The following is a 27,943-nucleotide window of genomic DNA, read 5'->3' on the forward strand; positions in this document are numbered from 1 at the left end:
AGCTTGGTTTATGCAGTGGATACGTTCCTGACAGGATAGTACGGTTTTACTGGTGCATTATATCTTACAGTAAAAATGGGATCTATGATGAGAAACTTGTGAAAGATGCCTTTAAGTGAACAGCCCCACTCTGGTATTTCCCACTTCATAATGTGGTTTCTAAGCATCACAAATTTGTACAGGTGAGCAAAAAAGAAAGAGGCAAGGCTCTATTTGAGGAAGGGGCTGAGGCTCAGTGAGCAGCAGCTTATTAGCCCTGTAACATCGTCATCTCTGCCACATCTCTCTGATAGGGATTTCTGTGCTCTCCATTTCCCAGGTAAGGCTAGGGAGAGACATGGCTGGTCCAAGGTTGTGTCAGAGGTCTGGACCTCATCTGGTCCACCCTATTGATGGTTATAGATTAGAGCCAGAAGCTATACAGAGATGTAGTCCAACCAAGACATGATAGTTAGGCTTGAGTAGTGAGTCTTCCCATTTCTCTGCCACCAGGGAAATGCTCCCACAGCCAGCTCTGTTCCGCATTTCTGGGTTTTTAATTACCTCAATTTACCAGTAGGTTAAGCTAAGACAGGGTTCACTGTCGTTTTCACCATCATCCTGAATACCAAGCTCAGTGATGAGTGAATCCTTCTATGACTGTTATACTGCTGACCCCAAATGAAGTCCCTCTCAGGATTTATGCCTAGATATTGCTTCTCGGCCTTTTGGTTAAGATCAAGTGTAGAATTAATGCCTGGAGGTAAGTACTTAACTGTGGGTATTAAATAAGAAAGAGAGGGCACCTGGCTGGCTCAGCTGGTAGAGCATGCAACTCTTCATCTCGGGGTTCTAAGTTCAAACCCTATGTTGGGCGTAAAGATTACTTAAAAATAAAATCATAAATAAATAAAATGGAGCAAATACATTAACTAAAAGAGGGAAATTAATATGAGAATTTCAGAGCAAAATAGCATTGCACTAAACAAGTATTTCTTCAGGGGAGGGATATGTGCAAGGCAATCCACAAGTCTACAAGACCAGAACACTCAGGATCCCTCCANGAAAGAGGGAGTCACAGACCGAAACAGGCTCCAGGCTCTGAGCTGGCAGTCAGCACAGAGCCCGACGCGGGGCTCGAACCCACGAACCGCGAGATCATGACCTAAGTGAAAGTCGGACGCTTAACCGACTAAGCCACCCAGGCGCCCCAAGCTGTGACATCTTATATCAGTTTTAAAGGTCAGATGCCTTTTCAGAAGCTGCCTCTTCCCATAAGTTGGTAGGTACTTGAGGCCTATGGTTTGTTTCTGTCTCATCTCTTAAAAAAAGACAAGTGTGTGTGGCAATGGCCATAAAGATGGCAGAAATAAATAAGGAAATAAAGGCTAGTCTGCCTCAGTGGGGGGAAAAACACCATAAAACAGAATCAGACTTGAAGATAACATTGTTGAAAAATCCAAATTGTAAAATTCATTACCTGCAATTATTACATCAACATAAAAAAAATAGGCATTTTTAACAAAAAGTTTGACATTCAAAAAGTAAAAATAAAAAAAGAAGGCATGATTTATAAATATGTAAATATCCATGCACACTTTTAGAATGATAGCTACTGGAAGAATGAGACCTTTTAAAACTCCAATCTAGACAAGACTATCTGTCATTCCAATTGCCTCTTGATTTCCTACAGGTTGAAATACCAGGAATCTTAAGAGAGCTGCTGTGGTCAATGTCACATTCATCCCAGCCTCCTTCCTAAGCTGATGTTGAAAATGTGATGAATCTTCTGCCTTAGCTTTGATGCTGGGGAAAAAAAAGAAAAGGTTACTGAGCCATGTAGTCCAGCGAATCAAATTCAGAAAATACAGCAGTAATACACTATTTATGTACTACCCCATGGAGAGTACATTCAGAAATTATCTTACTACATACAGAAAACTCAACAAACCAATGAACCATTTTGAACCTAGAGCCTAATTTTTTTTGTCTTATCGCCCATGATCTATAAATGTTCACAATTTAAACTGGTAAGAAAATACTTGAAATATAACTTTTCTCATGGCATGCTCTGCAGTGAAGGGTTCTAAAAGCAGAATCACACAAACACTGTTCTAAATTAAAATCAGTTGAATCCAGGTAGTAATTCACAAGATTTCACATTGACTCAGGATATTTAGGAGATGTGAAGGTTATGTATTTCCGGATTTCACACTATTAAAAACTGTAAATCCATGTCTTCAAATAGTAGCAAAATGAAGCAAATATATTCTTTCTGGGTGCTCTCTAGCACCTTTGACAAATTTAAATTTGGCTTTAGACAACTTTTAAGCTGGGTGTGAAGAAATCATTTTGGCTGTCACCTTGTATCGGATTTCCTTAACATTTAGCAATGCGAGTGAATCAATTTGAGAGTCTTTTTAGTAATCAGAGTTTTCAAGGTATGACCTATTTCCTAGCTAAGCCTGTCACTCCAGTCTTTCTGAGCAATGATAAAGCAAAATTCCTCAGGAAAAGCAAAATATAAGAAGTCTTTCTCAGGGTGCCTGGGTGGCCCAGTGGGTTAAGCATCCGACTTCGGCTCAGGTCATGATCTCACTGTTCATGGGATCGAGCCCCACATCGGGTTCTGTGCTGACACCTCAGAGCCTAGAACCTATTTCGGATTCTGTGTCTCCCTCTCTCTCTGCCCCTCCCCAACTCATGCTCTGTCTCTCTCTGTCTCAAAAATAAATTTTAAAAAAAGTTTAAAAAAAATAAAAATAAGCCTTTCTCCTGTTGGAAGAATACATCACTTAAAGAAACCATCTTTAGTCTGAAGGAAAAGAAAATCCCCTAAGAGATCTTTCAAATTTCCAAAAGGACAGGCCAAGACTACAGCAGCACAAGCCTGCCACAGCTTTGGCTGCTCCAAGTATGGTCTTTGACACAGTGTTAGCACATGATTCACTCATCCTGGGCACCAGGTAACACACTGGCCTATGGGGTCAGAAAAAGTCTTTCTTGCTTTTTTATTTCTGGTAGATAAAGGGGGAAAGGTAGCTCCACTAATGTGACAGGGTGAATTTGTTTTACTTTATTTTTTTAGGATTTTTTTTAATGTTTATTTTTGCAAGAAAGAGGGAGAGGTACAAATGAGAGTGGGGGAGGGGCAGAGAGAGGAAGACAGCATCCCAAGCAGGCTCTGCACTGTCCACACAGAGCCAACATGGGGCTCAAACTAATCAACCAGGAGATGGTGACCTGAGCCGAAATCAAGACTCAGACACTTAACCAACTGAGCCACCCAGGTACCCCTGCATTTGTTTTGATGCTCACAATTACTTGCTGCCTTAAAATCACATCTCCTTTCACCAAGGGAGTGGCTCTTACATTACCTTAGAGCTTGCCAAGACCGGACATAATGCACAAAAAGAACTTCTTGAAATGCAAGTACACTGTTTTCCTACTTTCTCTGTCACATTTCATATTTAGTCACTTTCCATACTGCTATGTTCCTTCTTGGATAAAAACGTTCTCAGGAAAAATGGGCCAAGAAATTAAGTTGACAAATTCTGTGAGCCAATAATTGATAGCTTCCTAGTTAATCACTCCTCTTTCTCCTTAAGACCATGGTCTGCAAATATTAACTCTGACAGTCAGAGTAATCACACCTGAGTGAGCTGCTGCTCTTTGTTAAGTATTGCTCACTAATGGATAAAGCTGGTCAACCACAAAGGCTGCTAGTAAGTGGCCAGGGATGACTAGTAAATAAGAGACTGTTTGCTCAGTATATTTATATATCAAAAGAAAAATCATACCCTCCATCTATTTGATATACCAATGCTCATTTCTTTTCTGAGACCAAAATAGTAAGAGCTGGATGGACCACAGAGATGTATTTGCCTCGAAACTGCAGAATAACTACAAAATATTTTAAATCTTAAAGACATTTTGTCTTAACTTCACTGTCCAGTCTCAAGATACGAACAATTCCAGGTGATTCATTTCTATCTGCTAGCCAGCATTAAAACCCACCTAAACTCTAATTTCAGAGCTTAAAATCTATTCGGGGCAGAACTACAACAGACATTTTCAGGTACATGGCTCAATATCAAGTGTTTTTGGTCTCTGGGCTGGCATTATTGCTTCACGTTTGCTAGCCTCTATTACGTGCAAACACCTCAGGCAAGTGACAAAATAACTGCTGCCAAGACCCCATGATGCTTTCCAGGGGCCTCTCAGGGTGGCCTTCCATGGAAAAGGGACAGCCTCCAACACCACACGAGTCTGTCATGGCACACACATCAGAAGACTGCTCAGGATCAAAGAATCTAGAAGAGTCTTTTTTTTTTTAAGGTTATTTATTTAGAGAGAAGCACGAGCAAGGCACAGTGGCAGAGAGAGAGGGAGAGAGAGAATCCCAAGCCGACTCCATGCTGTCAGCGTGGAGCCCGACATGGGCTCCATTTCACGAACCTGAGATCATGACAGCTAAAATCAAGAATCAGACGCCTAACCAAGTGATGTTTTATCTGAAGGCAGCTGAAACACACATAACTCTTAAAGCACTCTAGAAGGCTAGGTTCCCTGCAGGCTTCTTCTAGGTGACTACGTGAGAATGATTAGTCTGCGGGCAGAGCTGCTTTCAGGGATATCGGATTCATGCCTGAGGACTCTTCTCTGGATGTTGGCACTATGCAATGACAGTGTCAAAACTGAATATCCCAGGGCAGAGGATCCCTACATTTTTGGGGTTCGAGACCCCTTTACAATATTAACAGCTTAAAGAGATACCCTGGCCCAACACACACACACACACACACACACACACACACACACACATTTCTTCACACTAGTCTATGGACATACCAGTCAATTACGAAACCACCTTAGTCTCTCCTGATCTGTGACCCAAACACTGTGAAAGGTCCTTTTTTGTTTTTGGGTTGTTTTTTTTTTAAGTTTATTTATTTTGAGAGAGAAAAAGCACAAGTTGGGGAGAGAGAGAGAGGGAGAGAGTGAATCCCTAGCAGTTTCACACTATCAGTACAGAGCCCGATATGGGGCTCGAACCCATGAACCATGAGATCATGACCCGAGCCGAAGTCAGATGCTTAACCAACTGAGCCACTCGGATGCCCCTCCATGAAGGGTTCTGATCTCTCATAGTCCAGCATAACTGGAAAGACTGGTTACATACAAGACAGGGAAGTATAACAGAAAACTGATGTGAAAAGTCTTTAGGGAGCATACAATACCTCTTGGAAGCAAAAAGCAAGGAAAGAATCTGCCACAAGTAGTCTGGAAGTAAAAGCTCATCTTACTCCTCCTGCCTACCCCTTCCCATGGGGTGCACTCAGGCAGCCAGCAATTGTCTAGCTGCCCCCTGACTAAGCCCTAGGAACCTTACCACTATGGGACACTGAAGCACTGCCCACAGATTGTTTTTTAATTTTTTAAAAATGTTTACTATTATTGAGACAGAGAGAAACATAGCATGAGTTGGGGGAGGGGCAGAGAGAGAGGGAGACACAGAATCCAAAACAGGCTCCAGGCTCCAAGCTGTCAGCACAGAGCCTGGCACAGGGCTTGAACCCACGAACCACGAGATCATGACCTGAGCCAAAGTTGGACGCTCAACCAACTAAGCCACCCAGGCGCACCAGATTTTTTTTTAAGTCTTACAGAAGATGATCCAAAAAGTCACAAACTTCCAATTCCTGACTCCCAAGCTCAGATTAAAAAAGAATATTTTCTTAGAAAAACTATCTGAATGGGGTGTGCTGTTTGATGCTGAAGGACTTCCAGGGAAGCTGAAGTTTTGATCAGCTTCTTGCTACCCACACAGAAAGTTAACCTCTTTGTATCTTCTGGCTCCCAAAACAGGGCTGGGGCAAGGCAAGGGCTTCCCTCTGTTTCTGAGGATAAAACCAAAACAGGGGCTACCAGTCTTTTACTCTATTGGTTTGGTCAATTTTGTAAGCTTTTTCTGAGCCTATACTAGGTTTTGGAGCTAGAAGGACTAAAACTTTAGGCACTATCTCCTCTCCTCCCCTTAAGAAGCTTACAGACTTCTAAAAGAGGCCTGGGTAAAGTGCCAAGGAAACAAACTTTGAGAGAGGGAACAAATAATTCCATTGCCTGAAAAGGCCGAGGGAAATGAGAAAAAGCATATTTGGGGGGATTTTGAAAAGCAACTGGGATGCCCAGCCCCATCATCTGAGCTCCTCTCTGCCACACTCTCCAAGGACCCAGCACCAGGACCCCGAGATACAAGGCTCCACAGGCAACAGCTCACCATATAAAGTGCACAACCTCAAATCAGACTAAGCCCTACAGAACAGGGAACACGTATCAGTGGGCATTATTCCATCTACATTCCCATCAGCAAGTCAAGGGGCCAAACAAGTCTGGTTAGACTCTTACCTGTTGGGGTAACGATGAGTTAATGTAACTAACAAGATTTTTTCAGTAAATGTAAAAGAGTAACACTCTAGCCAACATTTTCTTAAAAAGCAGAAAACTGAAAACAATGTTCATAAAAGAACTTTAGAGGAGCGCCTGGCTGGCTCAGCCCGTGGTGCATGTGACTCCTGATCTCTGGGTTGTGAGTTCGAGCCCCATGTTGGGTGTAGAGATTACTTAAAGATAAAATGTTGTAAAAAAATTTTTTTTTCTTAAAGTTTAGAGGTTGAATTTATGTATTACTCCACCAAAAATGTGTACTTTAGTTGTTATCTAGCTATGAAAAGGTTTATACCAATTACAGAGAAATAAAAGTGAAAAGGACTTTAAGTGTCCACAGACGAATGGATAATGAAAATGTGCTATATATATATATACACACACACAGCATATACATATTATATACATATATGTATTATATATACATAGGTATAATGGAATATTATACATATATACACATATGTATATGCATGTACATATTATATAAACATGTATATATACATGTTATATACATATATTATACACACATATATATGTATAATGAAATACTACTCAGCCATAAAAAAGATCTTGACATTTGCAACAACAAAGGGAACCTAGAGGGTATCTGCTAAGTGAAATAAGCCAAACACATGAAGACGAATGCCGTATGATTTTACTTATATGTAGAATCTAAAAAAAAAAAACAACAAATGAACAAATAAAACAAAAAAAGATTCAGAGACAGAGGAAACAAACTGTTGGTTACCAGAGTGGGGGGGGGAGGGGCGGGGGATGGCTTTGAAGTGAAAGGGATTCAGAAGTACAAACTTCCAGTTATAAAGTGAGTAAGTCATGACGATGTGATGTAAAGCACAGAAAACATAGTCATTAATACTATAACAGCTTTGTGTGGTGATAGATGGTAACCAGACTTATCATGGAGATTATTTTATAACGTATAAAAACATTATGATGTACACCTGAAACAAATAGGATATTGTAAGTCAATTATACTTCAGTAACAAATGTTTTAAAATTTTTAATTGAAGGGCTTAAATCCTTGGGGAGAAACAAAAACATTCAGAAAACAATACACTTTAAAATAATCATAAAGGCAAGGTCCATTAACTCTATACTTTTTCAAATGCAGGTAGAAATCCTGTTTACCTTTTTCATTAATTCACTTCTGGTAGTAAACTGTGGCAGGTCTTCCACTTCAATCCCATCAGCCATTTCCATCACTTTGTCTAAAAGGTCTTTGTTGTAACTGCACAATAAAAAAGTAGTAAGATAAAAACCCTGGAGAAATTACTTGTCACTGTGGACTAATAAGAAACTGTAGGTAGCTGAGCTGTAAACTTGACTTCTAGAGTTCTGATACTACAGGGGAAAGGGACACATGTTCAAGAGCCAGTTTGGAAACAGTTCTTCCCGCTTGTGGATTCAGAAAGTGGCTCTAGGAATGCCAATAGAGCAGGTGTTTCAAAATTTCCAAACCAAAAAAGGATTTATGAAAACACACGCACTGTACATCTGGCAGTACATATTCAGGGATACAGTATGAAGGCCAAATTTATTTTTTAAACACATGGAATTCTGTCTAATATAAACATTATTTGTTCATTTGTCCAATTTTCTGACATTAGCCAAATCTTGGAACCCATTAGCCAGGATTTCCCAGGGGCACCTAGAAAACAGAAAAATCTTTTGGCACTGATTCTTCAAATCCTGTTCTAATAAAGCCCCAATATCTGAAAGCAAAACCAAGTGGCTAAGAGTTGGAAGGACCATGTGACCAGAGTCAGACATCCATAAGGTGCACAGAAACCAGGACTAAGCAAAATCATATTATCCTAAGGCAATTTCAGGACACTAAAATAAAAGGATGTGGAGGGGCGCCTGGGTGGCTTAGTCGGTTAAGCGTCCGACTTTCGCTTAGGTCATGATNCAATGAGGGGGTACTGGAGGTGCCTTATCAGGCACTTCAAAAGCAGTCTGTTGAAGGCATCTGTTATTTTCCTAACAGAAAAGGAAGAGAGGCAAAGGCTGGCTCCTGCTAAGGGTCCAGCAGACGGGGGAGTGGGGAGAAAAAGCCAGAGGCCACAAATTACATCCTGCCATAAATGGTAAAATCCACCAATCCTGTCAGAAGCCATCCGGCCGTCTCAGCTATTTCATATGTAAATTGGAGATTTCAGTTTCTGTCTATACACGTTTGCCACGTGGGTGGAAGGAGGCAAGACGCTTAAAAATGTACTTGGCAAAGATGATAGTTTAATAGTAATAATGCACATAACAATGGCATTTTAGCGCCCACCAGAAGTTGAGCTCTTGCTAGATAGCAGCCTGTGCTAGGTGCTTTTTTCTTTCCTTACTCTTTAATACCGTGGCCAACACAACTCGTTCTCCAAATGAGGAAACGGGGGTCAGAGAGGTTAAATACCTTTCCAAAGGGGCCGACTAGCGTGGGAATCCACCATAGGCCAGGCCTGAGCGCCAGGAGTTTGGGGGCGGGGTCAGCACTGGGCAGGAGGGGGTCAGCTCCAGAGGAGGGCGTCGGGTCGGAAGGCAGGGGACAGGGTCAGCCAGCCCGCAGGGGTCCGCACCTGCAACCCAGGAAGAGGTGGTTAGCCCACACCATGGAGAGGGACAGCAGCTGGTCCAGGCGGCCACCGCCATCCGGCGGGTCGCGGTAGTCGGGCAAGTGGCGCAGGATGAATTCCATGCGAGCCTTCCATTGCTTCTCGCTCTCCGAGTAGGAGCGGAACTGCTCCGCGAAGTCGGCCGCCTGTCGCACCCCCGAAACCAGCTCCTCCACCGCGGCGGCGGCCTCACCACCTANTCCACCTGGGAGCCGCAGGGGCCGTTCTCAGTCGACCCGCGGGGAACCGGTAGGGAAGCTGAGGCCCCCAAGCACAGAGACGGAATGCCCCTCTCCCATTCGGCAGCTCGGTACCAGACAGAGCTGTGCTGGGTCCTTGCCTTGGGGCTTTCCCCGGCCCCCAGTCCTCAAATGGATGTTCTCAGCTGTGAGGGCTTATAGGTGTAGCTACTTACGGTCTTTGATTAATTCCCAAAGGTCTCGACACGCATTCAGCTTGTGGCCCACCTTCCTGGAGCCAGCCAGCCATCCAATTAAGGACCTTCCAGCTCTTTGCTAGATGCTGGGGATGCAAGAGAGCAAACTCAAAGCCCTGCTTTAATGAACTTTGCTGTCTACGGGGGAGGCAAACATGAGCGAAATAATTGCTTGAGTGAAAATGTTCAACGTTGGCAGATGTTCGTAAGGAGAGGCCTAGAGCGTTAGGAGCATGAATAAGCAAGGGACCTGATCAGACGTGAATATCCGGGAAGTGATACAGGAGAGCAGAGAGATGAACAGGAGTTAACCACGTAAAAAGACATAGGCTGTGGTAAGACCCAACCTGGCCTGGTAAACAAAGGCCAATATCTGCGTGACAGGGTCCTAGAGTGGGAGACAGTGGAAGAGATGAGGCTGCAAAGATCAATAAAAACAGCTGGCCATGGTAAGGACTGTGGTCTGGATCTTAACAGGAATGGCGAGCCCCTGAAGGATTTTAACCAGAGCAGTGACACCTCTGTTTCCAAAAGATGTTGGAAACAATCAGCATGGATGTGTCCACAGGAACTGAGCAGGTGAACTCTGCTGTCTGTTCAGGTGTCAGGTAGTAGATCCACTAAGAGAAGAGCTTACTTCTAAGTGGTGAATTTCCTATCCCTGGAAGCATTCAAGCACAGAACCCGGGAAATTTCTTGAGCCTCCCTCAGCCTTGAGAGATTATTGATGTAAGAGGATTCCCCATCTTCCCAGCTTTGCTGTCTGCTGTTTCTGCAGCTTCTGATGGGATGTCAGGACCCCAGCAGGCAGAAACCCCCATACAAAATGGAAATACCAGGCAGTCTAATGAGGAGGTTGTGCTTACAAACCCAGTACCAGGCTCAGTGAACTCCCATTGTGGTTAACAATAGGGAAGCACCATACTCTCACCCTGGCAAGCAGGGAGAATGTAAAGAGGAGTATAAAGCCAGAGACAGTCTCAGCTTCTCCACAGCAATCAGGACTAGGTGACCACAGCCAGGGCTCTCAAAATTGAGTGCAGATCACATCTCCTGTGGGGCTTGTTGAAATAGCAGATTCCCAGTCCTCTCGCTGGATGCTCAGAATCAAGATTCCTGGTAGTTGATTCCATCTGCCGCTGAGCAAACTTTGAAAAACATCGATGAGACTTTTCTGAACCAAGTTCTTGGTCACCTGATGTATAGTTGAGACACTGGTTCAAAAATAGGAACCTGAGTTTTGTTATCAGAGGCTGTAACTCCACAGCTAACTTGGCCCCTGGGATGGGAAAATGCTAAGGGATCCTCCAGCAACTAGCTTATTTAGCATCATTTTTGATAATGATGAGACATATACATATATGTATACATACATACATACAAATATATTCATACATGCATGCAAATTAGAATAATCCAAAAGCAGACAAATAGGTATTATTAAAAATAACATGATATTGTTACATTATTCTTTCAAAATATGAAGTAGGCTAAAAATGTTAGTATTAACATTTTATAGGACCCTTTGGTCCTGTAAATTATTGACAAGTTTATTATTTCTTCTTTTTTTTCCTCTCCCAGTTCATTATTTCTAACTTGTTTTTATGATTCAGATTTCCTCAGAGTGCAGTACTTAATTATATGGACAAAGATCAATTTGTCTACCCCATCTTTTTTTTTTTTTACTCTTTGAGATATAATTCACATACCATAAAATTTCACCCATTTAAAATATGTAATCCAATGGTTTTAGTATATTCACAGATTTGTGCAACTATCAACACAAACTGAACATAAAACATTTTCATCACCCCCAAAAGAAGTCCCATACCCATTAGCAATTGTTCCCCATCCCCCCCCAGCACCTGCCAACCACGAATCTACTTTTTGTCTCTATGGATTTCCTGTTCTGGACGTGTAACATCAGTGGAATCACACAATATGTAATCTTTTGTGAATAGCTCTTTCACTTATATAATGTTTTCAAGGCTCATGCATGCTGTACGGTGTGTCAGTTCTTCATTCCTTTCTATGATTGAAAAACACTCCATTATATGGATATGCCTCACTCTCTTTATCCATTCATCATTTGACAGACATCTGGATTGTTTCTACATTTTGGCTATTTTGAATAATGCTGCTGTGAACATTCATTCAGGTACAAGTTTTTGTGTGGACATACATTTTTAATCTTCTTGATGATACAGTGGATTGCTGTGTCTGTGTTTAACTTTTTGAAGAGGTGACAGATTGTTTTCCACCTTGTCTGCACCGTTCTCCATACTCACCAGCAGTGTATGACTCCACTTACTATTTTCCCTTTTTTTGATTATAGTCATCTTTGTGGGTACAAAGATGTATCTCATTGTGGTTTTTATCTCCCTAAGAACTAATTATGTTGAGCATCTTGCATGTGCTTATTGACCATTTGCCTATCTTTGGAGAAATATGTATTCAGATTCCTTTGCCATTTTTTCAAAAAGAGAGAGATACATTTTTTTATTTTTTTGTTTCATTTAATTATTTTTAATGTTTATTTATTTTGAGAGAGCACGCACCCGCGTGTATGAGCAGGGGTGAGGCACAGAGGGAACGAGATAGAGAATCCCAAGCAGGCTCCACACTGTGAGCACAAAGCCCAATGCAGGGCTCGAACTTCTGAACTGGAGCTTGAACTAACAGACCGTGAGATCATGATCTGAACCGAAACCAAGAGTCAGACACTTAACCAACTGAGCCACACAGGCGCCCCAGAGACTTCATGTTTTAGAGCATGTTTTTAGGTTCATAGAACAATCGAGCAGAAAGTGCAGTTTCCATCTCCTTTTCCCCGTCCCTCCAGCTGCCTGCACTATCAGCATCTAGCACCAGAGTGGTCCATTTATTACCCTGACACATCATTATCATCCAAAGTCTATAGTTTACATTAGGGCTCACTCCTGGTGTTGTACATTCTATGGATTTTGATGACCGTATAATAATATCAATCCACCATTATAGGAACATACAGAATAGTTTTGCTGCCCTAAAAATCCTGGATTTTGAAGAGTAAAAGTTTTATATTTTGATGAAATACAATTTATTTTTTCTTTTCTGGGATGCTCTTTTGGTCCTTTCTAAGGAAACTTTGACTGACCCAATGACATGAAGATTTTCTGTTTTCTTCTGGAAGTTTTATAGTTTTACATGTAGATGTATGCTTCATTTCAAGTTAATTTTTGCAAATGACACAAGGTATGGATTGTCAAGAGCGATAAAGGGTATAAAATTTTACCCCACTTGTAAGCCAACAAGTTACTGTGGCACAGATTCAATGGCTGCTGGAAAAAGATGGAAGACTCCTATGATAGAGACAAAGAACTTGATGACTCACAGCATAGCAAGCAGTGTGGGCTTCAAGTTATTGTGGGTTCCCTGTCCATAAGTCCCACAGTGGGCTGTGCCAAGGGGCCAGGTGGATGAAGTACAGAGTACACACAGTGGGTTCCTATTACAGCTCAGGAACCCTAAGCTTAGGGACCAGAAACCCTTTATAAAGGACTGCAAGCAAACCTGCCCAACCTTTGGCCCAGAACAATACATTATCTTTTTTTTTTTTTTAATCTGGATAGTAAACAAACTTGCCCTTTACTCTGAAGGTGGACACTATCTCTTAACTGTTTCATGGACAAACATCCTTGAAAAGAGTCTGAAACCAGAGGAGGAGCCTTTTGTGCAAGCAGAGCAGGGAAGATTGAGTGTCCCTATGGAAAAAATGGAACTTGACGGCAGGTTCCTAATGATCAAAAAGTGAATTACAGGGGATTTGTAAATCTAAATACAAAAAGCAGTTTGCTAGCTAACTGACTTTGAAACAGTTATTTTACCAGGAGTGATTCTTTGTTTCTCACTGGAGTAGACTGAATTGGGAAGATTGAGCTAAACGTACTCTGGTGATGTAAAACTAAAACCAAATCCAGTGTATGATCTCAAAAGTTTTGAAATGTATATTTATTGGGGCGCTGGGTGGCTTAGTCGGTTAAGCATCCAACTTTCACTTAGGCCATGATCTTGCGGTTCATGGGTTCGAGCCCTGCATCGGGCTCTGTGCTGACTGCCAGCTCAGAGCCTGGCGCCTGTTTCAGTCTGTGACTCCCTCTCTCTCTGACCCTCCCCTGCTCACGCTGTCTCACTCTCTCTCTCCTAGATAAAAAAAAAACATTTAAAATAATAAAACATTAATTAATTAATTAAAAAGAAATGTGTATTTATTTAAAGTGGTTGCTGTTAACTTTTTTGTAAAGCCTTTTATCAAATAAGAGAGGTTTCCTTCCATTCTGAGTTTGCTAAGAGCTTTTATCATAAATGACTAAAAATTTGTCAATAAATGGGATGTTTATATACTTCAAATATTTAGAATTATGTAAAATTATATTTCATTCATCTATTGAGAAGCAATCCCATAACATTTTGGCTTTATTTTGTTAATATAATGACATATAGTGATTGTTTTTCTCATGTTAAAGCCTTCTAGTCCTGAAATGAATATGGTTGGAATATATGGTCTTTTTAATAGATTTCTGGATTTGATTTGCAAATATTTGTTTAGGATTCTAAATTTGTGTTGAAGGATGAAATAGGTGTACAGTTTTCTGTGTCTTATGCTCTTATCAGGTTTTGATGTTAAGATTATGCTCTCCTCATAAAACTAACTTGGAAGTGTTTTGTTTTGTTTTTCTGTTTTCTATTCTCTGAAAGATAATTTTGAAGATTGACTTTATTTCTTTCTTAAGTGTCTGATCCAATTTATCAGTGAAGTTATCCAGGCCTGGAGTTTTCTTTGTGGGAAGTTTTTAGCCATAGATTACATTTCTTAATAGCTAAGGAAAAAAAAGAGAGAGAGAAAAGATAATCTAGAACAAAAGGGCAGTTAGTGTCTAGCTCTTAAAATTTGCAGATACATGAGAGACCCACTGAGAAATTGTTTTCCAACATAGGCTGAGATTCTTTTTTTCTTTTTCTTTTTTTTTTTTTTTTTTTGCATGTGGTCACCTAATTGGCCAAGTACAATTTGTTGAAAAGACTATCTTTTTTCCATTCAATTACCTTGATATCCTTGTCAAAAATCAATTGACCATATTTGTGTGAGTCTATTTCTGGACTCTCTATTCTGTGTCATTGATCTGTGTGTCTAACTTTTTACCAATACTATACTGTCTTGATTAGTGTGACTCAAGAGTTAGCAAACTTCTTCTGTAAACGGTGGGCTACGTTAACTACTGTTGCATACTTTACTTTGCTTCTTTTTCCAACTCTTTAAAAATGTAAAAAGCATTTTTAGCTTGTGGGCCTTACAAAAACAGGCTAGATTGTGTCCATGGGCAATAATGTGCCAGCTCCTGCTGTAGCTTTATAGTAAGTCTTTTTTTTTATTAAAAAAATTTTTATCTTTATTCATTTTTGATAGAGAGAGACAGAGTGTGCACAAGGGAGGGACAGAGAGAGAGGGAACAGAGAATCTGAAGCAGGCTCCAGGCTCTGAGCTGTCAGCACAGAGCCCAACGCGGGGCTCAAATCCACAGACTGCAAGATCATGACCTGAGCCGAAGTTGGATGCTTAACCGACTGAGCCACCCAGACCTCCCTTATAGTAAGTCTTAAGATCAAATTATTTCATTTTTCCAACTGTGTTCTCCAAAATTGTCTTGGCTATTTTATTTATTTTTATTATAGATATAAATATATGTATTTATTTATACAGTGCTTGAACTCACAATCCTGAGATCCCAAGTCCCATGTTCTACCTACCGCCTGAGCCAGCCAGGCACCCCTTTTGGCTATGTTAGTCTGTTGTTTTTTAATACACATTTTAGCATTGACTTGTCAGTATTTAGAAAAACAGGCTGCTGGGTTTTGGGAAATATTTAAAAACTTTTAAAAGTTTATTTATTTTGAGAGAGTGAGAGCGAGCAGGGGAGGGTAGAGAGAGAGAGGAGGAGGAGGAGGAGGAGGAGGAGGAGGAGAGAGAGAATCCTAAGCAGATTCTGTGCTATCAATGCAGGGCTCGAACTCACAAACTGTGAGATCATGGCCTGAGCTACTGTGAGATCATGGTCTGAGCTAAAACCAAGAGTTCAACACTTAATGGACTGAGCCACCTAGGCACCCCGAGGCTGCTGGATTTTTAATTGGGGTTTTATTGAATCTATACACCAATTTGGGGAAAATTAACATGTTAACATTATTGAACCTTGCAATCTGTAAATGTGGTGTATCTCTCCATTTATTTAGGTCTTTTTGTTGTGTATTTTAAGACCTGATGAAACAATAGGTTAATGCACATAGTCACTACTTTACTTGTTCTTCATTCCTTCTTATACCCTGGTTTCTCTTCAGATCGCATAAATCTTTCGCCTTTTTATTCCTTCTCTATCATTACCTTCCATGTAGTATCATTTTTCTTCCACCTGAAAAATTTGTTATTATTTCCTTTAGTACAGATCTGCTGGTTTGACAAGCTCACTTTTTGTCCATCTGCAAATGACTTTATTTTGCGTTCTGTATTACTTATATGGCTGCATAACAAGTTTCTCTGAAACTTAATGACAAAAAAATAAACATCTGTTATCTCACAATTTCTATAAATTTACAAGTGGCTTAGTGGTGTGGTTCTGGCTCAGGGTCTCTGATGATGTTTCAGTACATTTGTTGGGCTTATTTACGTGGCTAGAGGAGCCACCTCTCAGAAGGCTGTCGCTTCTCATTACATGGACCTACCTCTCTACCGGGCTGCCTGTGTGTCCTTGCTCACAGAGCAGGGGTCTTTCTTCAGAGTGAGTGAACCAAGAAAAAGCAAGGCAGAGCCACCATATTTTTTATGACATACCATCACTTAGAACTTACTCTGTTCACTAGATGTAAGTCACTAAGTCCTGTACACAATTGAGGACAAAAGAATTAGGCTGCATCTTTGAATGGAGTATCAAAGAATTTATGAATATATTTTAAGCCACTACGCTTTCTTGCGTAGTGGCTTTCTTGCGCTTTCTTTCTCAAATTATCTTCTAGAAACTTCCTCACCAGGAATAATGTAGAATGTTTCTTTTCAATTTCTTTTGCCACTAATTTATTTCTTGTGTCTACACTGCATTGGTTACTAAGTCTAACATATTCTAAATATCCGAGTCCCCAGTGTTCCCTTGTTAAGTAAATTGTTGCTTTCCTGCTGGAGAAAAAACAACATATTTTTCCATTTTGAGTATGTATCCGTTGATTCCCATTTTACTGAATGTCTTGTCTTTAATCAAGAATAAGAATTTAATTTTATCAAATGTATTTTCAATACCTATAAACACAATCATATAATTTTATATTTAGAACTATTAATATGATTTATGATGACTTTTATTAGTAGATTTTCTAATATTGAACTTCATTCTCATTTCTAGAATAAACTCAGTTTGGTCACAATATATTAGTCTTCCAATGTGCTTTTATTTAGTTTATTTTGAGAGAAAAAGAGAGAGAGTTGAGGCAGGGCAGAGAGTGAGGGAGAGATTGAGAATCCCAAGCAGGCTCTGCCCGGGTAGTGCGGCCAACGCAAGGCTGAAACTTGAGATCATGACCAAGAGATCATGACCCCAGCTGAAACCTGAGTTTCAAGAGTCTTGTGCTCAACTGAATGAGCCAACCAGGTGCCCTCTTCCCTTGTGTTTTTGGGTTATATTTGCTAAAATTTTAGTTAGGATTTTTGCACTGATTTGAAAATGACATTGTCCTATTTTTCTTTATTATTATTGTATTTTGGTTTTAACGTACTTAATATTTGCTCTATGAAAAGAAATTGTAAGTTTTTATTTTCTCTTTTTTTAAGTTTTTTTCCTTTGAGAGAGACAGAGAGAGGGAGAGAGAATGAGAGAGGGGAGAGAGAGACAGAAGGTAGAGAGAATCCCAAGCAGACTCCATACCCCACATTGCCAAATTACTTTGACAAAATTATATATTGAAATTATTTATTATATTTTGTACAATACCACATCTGTATATGTTTATCCATAATATTATTTTTATTCAAATTATTTTATGCAGATTAGTCTGTTTTGGTTTTCTAGTTTTAGTGTTCAGATAAAATTATACATTTCATACACATTTTAAAATTTATTTGCATAAAATTGTATAAGATATTCTCTTATGGCTTTTGTTTCCTTTTTTTTAATTTGTTTTTTACTTTCCAATGTTTGTGTGACATTTTCTCTCCCCCTCATAATTTTTTATTTTGGGTGTTTGTACATTTTCTCTCTCTTTTTTTTGAGATTAATTTATTTTGTGGCTTAACTAATTCATTTAATTTTTTCCTTTTTTATGTTAATTTATTTTTGAGAGAGAGAGAGAAAAAGTCTGAGAGGGCAAAGACAGGAGACAGAGGTTGCAAAGTGAGCCCTGTACTGAAAGTAGAGACCCCAGTGTGCGGCTTGAACTCATGAGCCGTGAGATCATGACCGAGCCAAAGCTGGACACTTAAACAACTGAGCCACCGAGGCGCCCCAAATTGTTTTTTCTTTTTTTTTTCAAGTTTTTATTTAGATTCCAGTTAGTTAACATGATTGAATTTTTTCTAAGAACAAGCTTACTTATTAATAAGTTCCACTATAGTTTTGTTATTTTAACTGATTAATTTCTGTATTCATCTTTATTACATTTTCCCTTGGCTTTCTTGTGGCTTATTTTAAAAATATTTTTCTACCTATTTTAGCCAGTTTAGTCCATTTATTTTTCTTTCATTTATGTTGATATAATTATTTAATGAAATGAATTTTTCTTTGAGTACTACTTTAACTGTACTCAGAGATCCTCCTATATGGTATGTTCATTGTTGTTGTTTTCTAGAAATTATGCACTTGAATTTATATTTTCCCTTTGATCGTGGAGTTATTTACTATAGACCTCCATATATATCCAAAGAGGACAGTTTTTGTTTTCTGAATATGTTATAAATGTCAGTGTTCGTTGTGTCTTTATTATAAGATACTATCTGTATTATTTTTACTGTGGTAATGAAGTTTGCTCTGTGGCCTAAGGTATAATCTTTTGCGTGTGTCTAAGTGTATGTGTATGAATATTCCAGAGTACTTGAAAAGAAAGTATGTTTTCTATTCTCAGGGCACGTTGTTTGATGCCTATCAATAACATCTACCTTGTTGATTGTGTTGCTTGCACTTCTAGATCATCATTTAATTTTGACCACTTGATCTGTTTTGGATTGGGAAAGGTAAATCAATGTCTTTTAGGGGCACCAGAGTGGCTGAGTCCGTTAAGCGACTGACTCTTGATTTCGGCTTAGGTGATGATTTCATGGTTCCTGCAATCAAGCCCCACGTTGAGCTTCAGGCTAACAACACAGAACCTGCTTGGCATTCTCTTTCTCTTCCTCCTTCTTTCTCCCCTCCCCTGCTCTCTCTGTCTCTCAAAGTAAATAAAATAAACTTTAAAGAAAAAAGTTATTCTGTTATCAGTGTGTCTCTGTCTAAATCTCCTTAAATCTCTATAGTTTCTATTATATGAAAGTTCTTGCTATATTATTTAGGGTATAAATATTCATAACTTAAATTTTTATAGTGCATTGTAGTCATTAGGTATAAAAAGTACTTCTTTCTATTTTCATTAAAGCTTTTTGCCCTGAATTTTATGCTGTCAGATATCAAGATTTTTATTTTTTTTATTTTTTATTTTTTTAAACATTTTTTAAAAATGTTTTATTTCTTTCTGAGAGAGAGAGAGAGAGACATCATGAGCAGGGGAGGGTCAGAGAGGGAGACACAGAATCCGAAGCAGGCTCCAGGCTCTGAGCTAGCTGTCAGCACGAACTGTGAGATCATGACCCAGGCTGAAGTCCGAGGCTCAACCAACTGAGCCACCCAGGCGCCCCTCAAGATTTTTAATGTTTATAATTTTTTGATATGCCTTTCTTTCCCCATCCATTTATTATTAACCTTTCTAGATCATTTTATCTTAGATGTGTACAGTCTAGAGTTGGATTGAACTTTGAATTCTATTTTGAAAACTATTTTTAAAAAATGAGTTATGAGGTGGCTGGGTGGCTCAGTTGGTTAAGTGACTGACTTGATTTTGGCTCAGGTCATGATCTCACAATTGGTGAACTTGTACCCCACATTGGGCTCTGTGCTTACAGTGCAGAGGTTGCTTGGGATTCTCTGTATCCTTCTCTCTCTGCTCCTAACCCGCTCGTGCACTCTCTCTCAAAAATAAATAAATAGATGTTTAAAAAAATTAAATGAAACTAAAAAATGAGTTAAACTCACTTATAACTATTGAAATGACAGACATATTTCTTCTCAATTTTGTCATTATTTTATGTTTTCTTTTCATAATGTATTTTTGTATTTCCCCTTTTCCCTAATGTAGTTTTGCTATTTAGGAAGGTTTTTGTTTTTATTCTGGAAGTTACCTGTGTAAATATACCCTTCATCCATTCTCCTTTGGCACTGTATCTTTTGATTCCTTACTATGAGCAAAAATAAAATTATCTTGTAATCTAATCCTTCCCCCCTCCATCGTATAGTCATAGTATTATCAATTTTAGTGTGTATATTAAATATACTTAAGCTTCTATTTGGTTTGTAAACTTTAAATACAATCCTGTACATCAATTGACTTGAGGCAATTAGTAAGCTCATTCTTATTCCTATCTTCTCTCTCCAGTGTTTTATTAGTAATGAGAAATTTCTACATTATTAAAGCATGTAACATTTGCATTCTGATCTGTCACCCTGATTTCTATATTTGTTTTACTCTTATTTCTATAGGTAAATGCATTCAGTACTCAAGGAAGGTCCTTTTACCCTGATTTCATCAGGCTTGCCAAGTGGTGCTGAGACTGCTGTTTTATGGTTCTAGTGGGTTCTTCTTTAAGGAATCATGAAAATAATATTCCCTGGTTTTTTACAGGTTTTAAAATTTTTTCTGTAACCTTGAGGCACCTACCTGGGTGGCTCAGTTGGTTAAGCATCTGATTCTTGATTTCAGTTCAGGTCATGGTTGCGCCCCTAGTCAGGCTCCAAACTGGGCATCGAGCCTGCTGAAGATTTTCTCTCTCCCTCTCTTTCTGCCCCTCCCCTGGGCTCGTTCGCGCTCTCTCTCTCTCTCTCTCTCTCTCTCAAAATAAAAAAATAAAATTATTTTTTTAAGTATCTGTAGGCTTTATACTTGAGATCAGTTTGGTGGATAGAATTCTTGGCTCATACATGTCTTCCTTTGAGTGTCTTGCAGGTGTTATTCCACTGTTCCTGGTAGTGATTTTTACCCTAGAAATGTGGTGGAGGGTGGAGAGGTGGCACCAAGGAAGCTCTGTTATCGCAATGATGGATCTCAAACACGGCTTCTGTGAGAAGCCACCTCCTCAGGATTTCAGTTTGGTTGAGAAAAGCTTCTCTGTCCAGGAGTCTCCCAGAAGTTTTTACAGCTTTGTTTCTAGGAGTACTTTTAAAAGTACCCTCCCCCCACCCCATGGTGCTTTCCAAGCCTTTCCATTGTCCCCAGCAACCTTGTTTTGTTCAATTTAGGCCTTCTTCTTGTAGTTTCCTTTCAGAGTAGGATCCTCTCCTTCTGGAAGGGAATATTTGCTGGACAGGCTCTATTTACCCTCCTCACTCAAGAATTTTCACCAGATATTCTGCTTTTTTTCATCTTTAGCAACTTTTTTTTTTTTGGTAAGTAGGCTCCAGTGCAGTTCTTAAACTCCCAACCTTGATATCGAGACCTGAGCTGAAATCAAGAGTCCAATGCTTAACCAACTGAGCCACCCAAGTGCCTCCATCTTTGGCAACTCGTATCAACACTTTGGAGGTTGTATTTTTCTCTAGGATTCACCGAATACATAGTTGGCAGGTTTCTTATTATCCTTGTTGAGTGTGACAATTCAAAGCCAAAACGTTTCCGTGTTCTTTCTGAAATGGGATGTTCCCCTACTTTTAAGTTATGATAAAAAAATTTAATTCAATGCCAACATGACTTATCCTTTCAACTGAACTTCTATAGACATCCAGGTTTGTATTTCCTTCTGATAAACTTCTAGAAATGAGGTTCCTAGTTCAAAAGAGCATGCTACACTTTTTTTTTTTTAATGCTTATTTTTGACAGAGAGAGTGCGCAAGGAGGGGAAGAGCAGAGACAGAGGGAGACAGAATTTAAAGCAGGCTCCAGGCTCCAAGCTGTCAGCATGGAGCCCAATACTGGGCTTAAACAGTGAGATCATGACTTGAGTCAAAATCAGACGCCGAACCTAGCGAGCCACCCGGGCGCCCCTTGAGCATGCAGACTTTTAAAGTGTTTACTGTATTTTGTCACAGTACACCGTAGAAAGTTTGTGCCTAAGTTTGTACCAGCCACGGGCTTCCTTCGTCTTTAAAGCCATTGCATAGTTATTGCAGTCATAGCTCTCAATTTCCATAGTCTTGAATTTCCATAGTCTCCTGAACAAACAAAATCTTCCTTCTTTTAGTGCAGCCCCCCACTTTATGACTGATGCGCTGAAACACACCACCACCACCACCTCCAGCCTAGGGACCGGCACAGGGACAGGTGTCTGGAGAAACAGCAAGACACTTACTATTAAGAGCACTTGAAACTCTTCTTTCTGTACTGATTTTCTTCTTGAAAAGGGCAGCCAGCTCAACAGGTGAAAACACCCCTGGAAATGCCTCAAAGAGGCCTCCTGAAGGTGGTCAGATGAGAGTCCTGAACAACGGACACCAGGGTTTCCTATTTCTTCCCACCACACATAAGTTTAGCAAGTAACCCAAGTTCATAATGGTTCTGGAGGTGTCAAAGGGAAAAAATTACTTATTTTCCTCTCTATACCTGGTAAAACTTTTAAAGTAGCCAAGTGGAGTGGAGAAGCAGTTTTATTCTTGCCCATCCTACCTTGGAAAACCTGAAAATGCAGGTGCGTTTAAAATATCAAGTGGAGAGAGCTCTTGGAGCTTGGATGCAAGCTCGCTTCCCAGTCTCTGCAGAAGGGAAGGCTTTACCAGCCAAAGGATGGGAAACATTAAAAGCTTTGAAACCATATGATCCGCGGCTATTAAAGAAGTTTCTAAATTCTGAATATTCCTCTCCTATGGCCTCTCTAGTATCCTGACTCGCCAACAGCCCAGGGCTCCCACAAGAACAAATAATATGCAAAACTTTTTTTAGTCTGCTTATGATAATTGCTTCAAATTAACATCACAAGGCAGTGGAAATTACATTCCCTAAAGGCTTCCTACTGCAGGAAGTTACTGTGCAAAGGTAACTGCGAGGTAGTAACATTAAAATCAGGTTAGCTTGTGTTGTGCAAAAGTTTGTCTGTTAATCCATTATTTATATTCATATAAGATGGTGTTTCTGTATCAAGATGCATGAATATTTCAATCTGTTGTAAGTGTAAGCTTAGGTTTTTTTTCTATTGAATTAGACTCTTCTCTCTGCCAGAAACCATAAAGTTGATGTTCTTAAAACAGCGATCTAGCGGCTGCTTTTACCTAACCAAATGAATGTTCAGCATTCAGATCACAGAAAGTTACAGTTCTTGCTATTTTGTACGCCTCAGGCCATACCAGGAGTTCAGTCTGAATGCCTCATTTTAAGCACACATTGATGAACTAGTGCTCACCGGGAGGGACATGGAGGAGGGGAGCTGGAGACCAAGTGGCACATGGCAGCAGAGGACACAATTGTGAGGACTGCCTTCAGATCCTTGAAGGGCTGTTTTGTAGAAGATAGCTCATTCTTTGCTTTTCAAGGCAGGCATTGGGCCAAAGATTGAGAGAGCTATATGAAGTCAGATTTCATCTTTAAATAGAAAAACTTTAAACAATTATAGTTGTCTGAAAAATAGAAAATACTTCCTTGGGTTGAACTGAGCTCCCAGTTAATCTCAATAAATTCATGGTAAAATAAAAACATCTACGATAAATTCATGGATTGACCAAGATACATAGCTAAGTATTTTACCATTAAAAAAAAATATACGGCCACAGCTATTTGTTTTTAGAAAGCTTTGAAAATGCTTAAGCAGAGGCACCTGAGAGGCTCAGTTGGTTAAGCGTCCGACTTCGGCTCAGGTCATGATCTCACGGTTCGTGGGTTCGAGCCCTGCATCTGGCTCTGTGCTGACAGTTCAGAGCCTGGAGCCTGCTTCCGATTCTGTGTGTGTCTCTCTCTGCCCTTCCCCTGCTCTGTCTCTGTCTCAAAAATAAATAAACATTAAAAAATATATATATATAAAATTTAAAAACTAAATTTAAAAAAAAAGAAAATGCTTAAGCAAAACAAACTCTTTTGTTATTCTCACTGCTAGTTTTGTAGAATAGGACCCTGCAGCTAATAATCTTAATCCCAGACAAATTTCTGAAAACTGCTGCCTGCCTAGCTGTCCTTGACATCTACTCACATACAGAGTGATTAATAGCAAAACAACAAAAATGCTTTCTATTTTATGTTCTTCCTCGGATTATAGCTGATTCTCTTTCCCTGTATACATTTAGTTATTTCCAAATTTTATATTTACATATTCCAGAGATGATTTTAGCTTCAGAAAGACTCATATATCCTCAGTGTTAGTTCTCTTAACCCCAAAGACCACTTTCCCCAGCACAAAAGGGAGAAAATGATTACATTCCTACCACTAGTCAGTGGTGGTGGAGAATCTCCCCACAGTTCAAGAAAAAAAAGTTCTCCTTTGAGAGAGAAACTCTTAAGTAAGCATACTGCAGATAAGATTAGGCATCTGTGTAAGAATTTGCTTAAGAGACAGTTTTTGTTTTGGAATTTTATTTTTAAGTAGTCTTTAACTACTTTAAAAAAAGTAGTTTTTTAATAAAAAAGAAGGGATGAAGTGTGTGGTCCCACTCCTGAATTTAGATAAATTAAATTTATCTAAATTTATCACTTCTCATCCTGCCCTGGCCCCTCTCTGGGGAGAAAATGCTGTGGGAGGGAGGATGACTCCTCCAAGGGGAGGAGGTCCAGGCACTGGGCCCATGGGGGGCCTAGGTGCCAGTCAAAGGGCAAGAACTGCACTTCTTTAATATACTCACAGAGACTGAGACTGGCCAGGCACTGGTTGGCACCATGCCATATACATCTTGACTACCTAACAAATCACTGCTCATCAACTGACCAGGTAGTTTTGTCAGCTTCTCTACAAGTCTCCAGCACTGTGAATATTAATTGTAGATGAATTTTCTGGTTCCGTTGTCTGTTTAGCCCTAGGCCTAGCCTGGGGGATAAGCAAAAGGAGAGGCCGCATTTCAGAGGGCCAGATTTAGAGAAATAACGTACTGGACGCCTGGTTAAATTTGAATATCAGATAAACAACAGATCATTTTTTAGTGTATGTGTATCCCAAATGTGTTTTCTCTGGCCACGCCACCACATTTTCCCATCCGTATTTAAGACTTTGAAAGAGAATAAATGAATGCATGAATGAATGAAAAGGATGATCAGCAAGACAGAAAGAAATCACAGAGATGTCATTAATGAATACCTGACACGTTTTGGTCCATTGAAAATATTTTCTTTTGATTTTTCTTTTAAAAATTGCTTTTTAGGGGCGCCTGGGTGGCTCAGTCCATTAAGCATCCAACTCATGATCTCACAGTCCATGAGTTCGAGCCCCACATCAGTCTCTGTGCTAACAGCTCAGAGCCTGGATCCTGCTTCAGATTCTGTGTCTCCCTCTCTATGCCCCTTCCCCTGCTTGCACTCTCTCTCTGTCTCTCTCTCAAAAAAAAAATGCTTTTTATTTTTGTGAAAATAATGTATACACACAAAAGTCAAATGGGACTAAAAGGCATATCGTGGAAAATACCAGTTCCCTGTCCCACCCAAACCTGATCCCAGTCTGATACCCAAAGGTATCCAGTTAAGTAAATAAAAATCATCTCTGTCAGCTGTTTCTGCCAGTTTTAACCTCTTCCTCCATTTCTCTAAATAATATTCTTATAGTGCTCTTTTGTTGATTTGTCAGTTTTAGGCATTATCCATTTTCTTGCAATTATGGAAGATCAGGGTTTGCTTCTTTTACTGCCACCCGCATCCTCCTTCCCTTTCCCCCAGCTTCTCAACACTGTTTATTACAATCTCTGGTAAAATCAATAATCTGTGTTTACATTACTCTGGCTATGTAAATTTTCTTGGTGCTGCATTTATTTGCTTTTACAGTTTATGTGTCATGGGGTTTGTTTGTTTGTTGTAGGTCATAATAGCTCTGTGTCTTCTATTTACTCAGTTTTATTAATAAACTTATTACTAACTCTCATAACTATCTAATAGCCCCTTAGTATAATTTTCGACTTGGGCATACCCGTCAAGTAAGCTGGCCATCTCTTATCTGAAGTCCTCTATCTTCTGGCTCAGAGGGGAGCTCTTGCCCCTGGGCCTTCTGCCTCACTGTCATCCAGGCTTTCCTGCAGCATCACCATGGGCATCCCTTTGCCCTCTCCTGGGCACATGTTCCTCATTCCTGGACTCTTCTTTTATTTGGGTAGAGAGCTCCTTGAGAAAGAGAGCATGAGAGACACATCATTTGTGATCTTTAGTGTCTGCAAACACCATTTCTCTTAATTAATGGTTTGGGTTTAGATGTCTAAGCTGTAGATAATTCTCTTTCAGAGTTCTAAAGGCCTGACTCCATTATCTCCCAGCGTCCAGTGTTGCTCTTGAGAAGTCTGATGCCATTCTGATCCTCAGTCCTCTCAATTGACCTGTTTTTCCTCTCTGGGTCCTTTGAGGGTCTTTTCTTTATCCCTGGTGTTCTGACATTTTGTGGATAATGAACCTTGAAGTAGAAACCTTATTTTCTCTCTCTGAGGATTTTATAGCATTTTTAAAGCTTTCTTCTCCCTGAACCTAGGCATTCTTCCTCTCCTCTCCTTCCCCAAACACCTGTTTCTCATGTCTGAAGCTTTCCTTAAATGTCTGGGGGTCTTGGCTGTCTGATATTATCTAAGAATTATGCTTTGATCAGCACACTTAGGTGGAACTTGTCAAACAGCAAACTTCCCTATAGAGGGTGGTTGGTCATGAGCTAGCTCTTCCATTGAAGGTCTGTATCCATATCATGTCTGTATCTGCAGCTCTTTCCCTTGAGTTTGCTCAGCTTCTATAGAAAAGGGTTCTTTAGTCTCCATCCTGGAAGTAAGTGTTGTGTCTGACTGCACAGGCTGCATGAGGAAAAGGGGCTGGGATTTTACATTTCAGTATCTAGACTTCTGTCAGTTGTCCGTATTCTCTGCACTTTATACCCACCCTCCACACTGCCTGATGTGCTGATGCAAATTCCCCAGTGATCCAAATTCTCCCTACAGGAATGGGCAAGGTGGGGGACCCCTCAGCCCCCTGGGACTTTGTTATCACACAGCCTCCACCAGCCCTCCCACTTGCTGCTCTGGCCTCCCTTTCCCCAACAGCTAGACAGCTAGGCCTGCTTCTCCCCCAGAGCCCCTCTGCAGGAATCAGGCCTTCAGCCTCCCCCGGGCTGCCGTGTGACTCACCACTCCTGCCTCTGCTTCCCACCTTCCAAAAATGTGCTGCCATCCTTTGTCTGCTGCCGTCTCCTCTCCTGTTCTCATAGACCTTGTGGATTTGTACCTCTTTTTACTCGTTTATAGTTGTTTTTAGTAGTTTTGGGAGGGAGCAGATGGAGATTCATGAGAGGCTCTTCTGCCACATTTACCCAGAAGTTCTTTTAGGGTTCATTTTCACTCTGAAAGCACTTGAGGGGAACAATTTCCAGACCCCATTCTGAAAGAACGCCGGCTGTCAGTCAGCACAATCACTTTTATTTTATTTGGGGGTTAGGCGTTTCTTTATGGGAAAAGGATTTCAAAGTCCAAACACACACACTGTTTAATCATTTTAGTAAAACACTCTTGACCTTTTGAACAAAATCCAAATGCGGTCCTCTGCTTTTGCCTAGGACTGGGGGACAAAAAGCATGAGAGGCATTTTGAAACATGGCCCTGGCCCCAGTGCTTACCAGACCTGCTCCATCTTCCCCGACTTGAGTAAAAGCAAGGAGACTGCTGAAATGCCGTCTCCTCAGAATCAATCCTGAGCCCCACCTCTCCCGCTACCCCGTGTTTCCACATTACTGCTTATTGTGTTGTATCTGCTGGCTGATCTCCTTTCATCTGCAAGCCACACAAAACTCTCTTCCGTTAAAACTGCACATGTGGCACTTGAATTAAGAGAGGCATTTTAGCAATAATTCCTCATTCCTTTTATTGGAAGGCTCAGCGTCTGAAGGAGGGATCACTGTTGTTTCAGTGTGTTCCGCTGTGCCCAGCCGACACCTAAAGTCCAGATAAGCAAAGAAGAGACAGCAGGGCCAGGAGGCTGACTCTGGAAAGGTGGCTCTGTGGGGGGGGGGGGGCATGGGGTAGGCAGAAGAATGAACGGACCAGGGTGGAGAGGGCCT

At 40.3% G+C, this 27,943-nt stretch overlaps 1 protein-coding gene across 1 annotated transcript; it reads right to left on the bottom strand.

Annotated features, from left to right (window-relative positions):
* Positions 1 to 1,408: 1,408 nt before the first annotated feature.
* Positions 1,409 to 25,976, bottom strand: CDKN2AIPNL (CDKN2A interacting protein N-terminal like). Its single transcript, XM_077768880.1, has 4 exons — positions 25,916 to 25,976; positions 9,015 to 9,255; positions 7,576 to 7,675; positions 1,409 to 1,785 (listed from the first exon to the last, which is right to left on the bottom strand). Exons 1-4 carry the CDS (start codon positions 25,974 to 25,976, stop codon positions 1,774 to 1,776), a joined length of 414 nt encoding a protein of 137 aa, XP_077625006.1. The 3' UTR covers positions 1,409 to 1,773.
* Positions 25,977 to 27,943: the final 1,967 nt, after the last annotated feature.

Source organism: Crocuta crocuta, unplaced genomic scaffold, assembly GCF_008692635.1.
Source record: "Crocuta crocuta isolate KB4526 unplaced genomic scaffold, BGI_CrCroc_1.0 scaffold64, whole genome shotgun sequence".
NCBI lineage: Eukaryota > Metazoa > Chordata > Mammalia > Carnivora > Hyaenidae > Crocuta > Crocuta crocuta.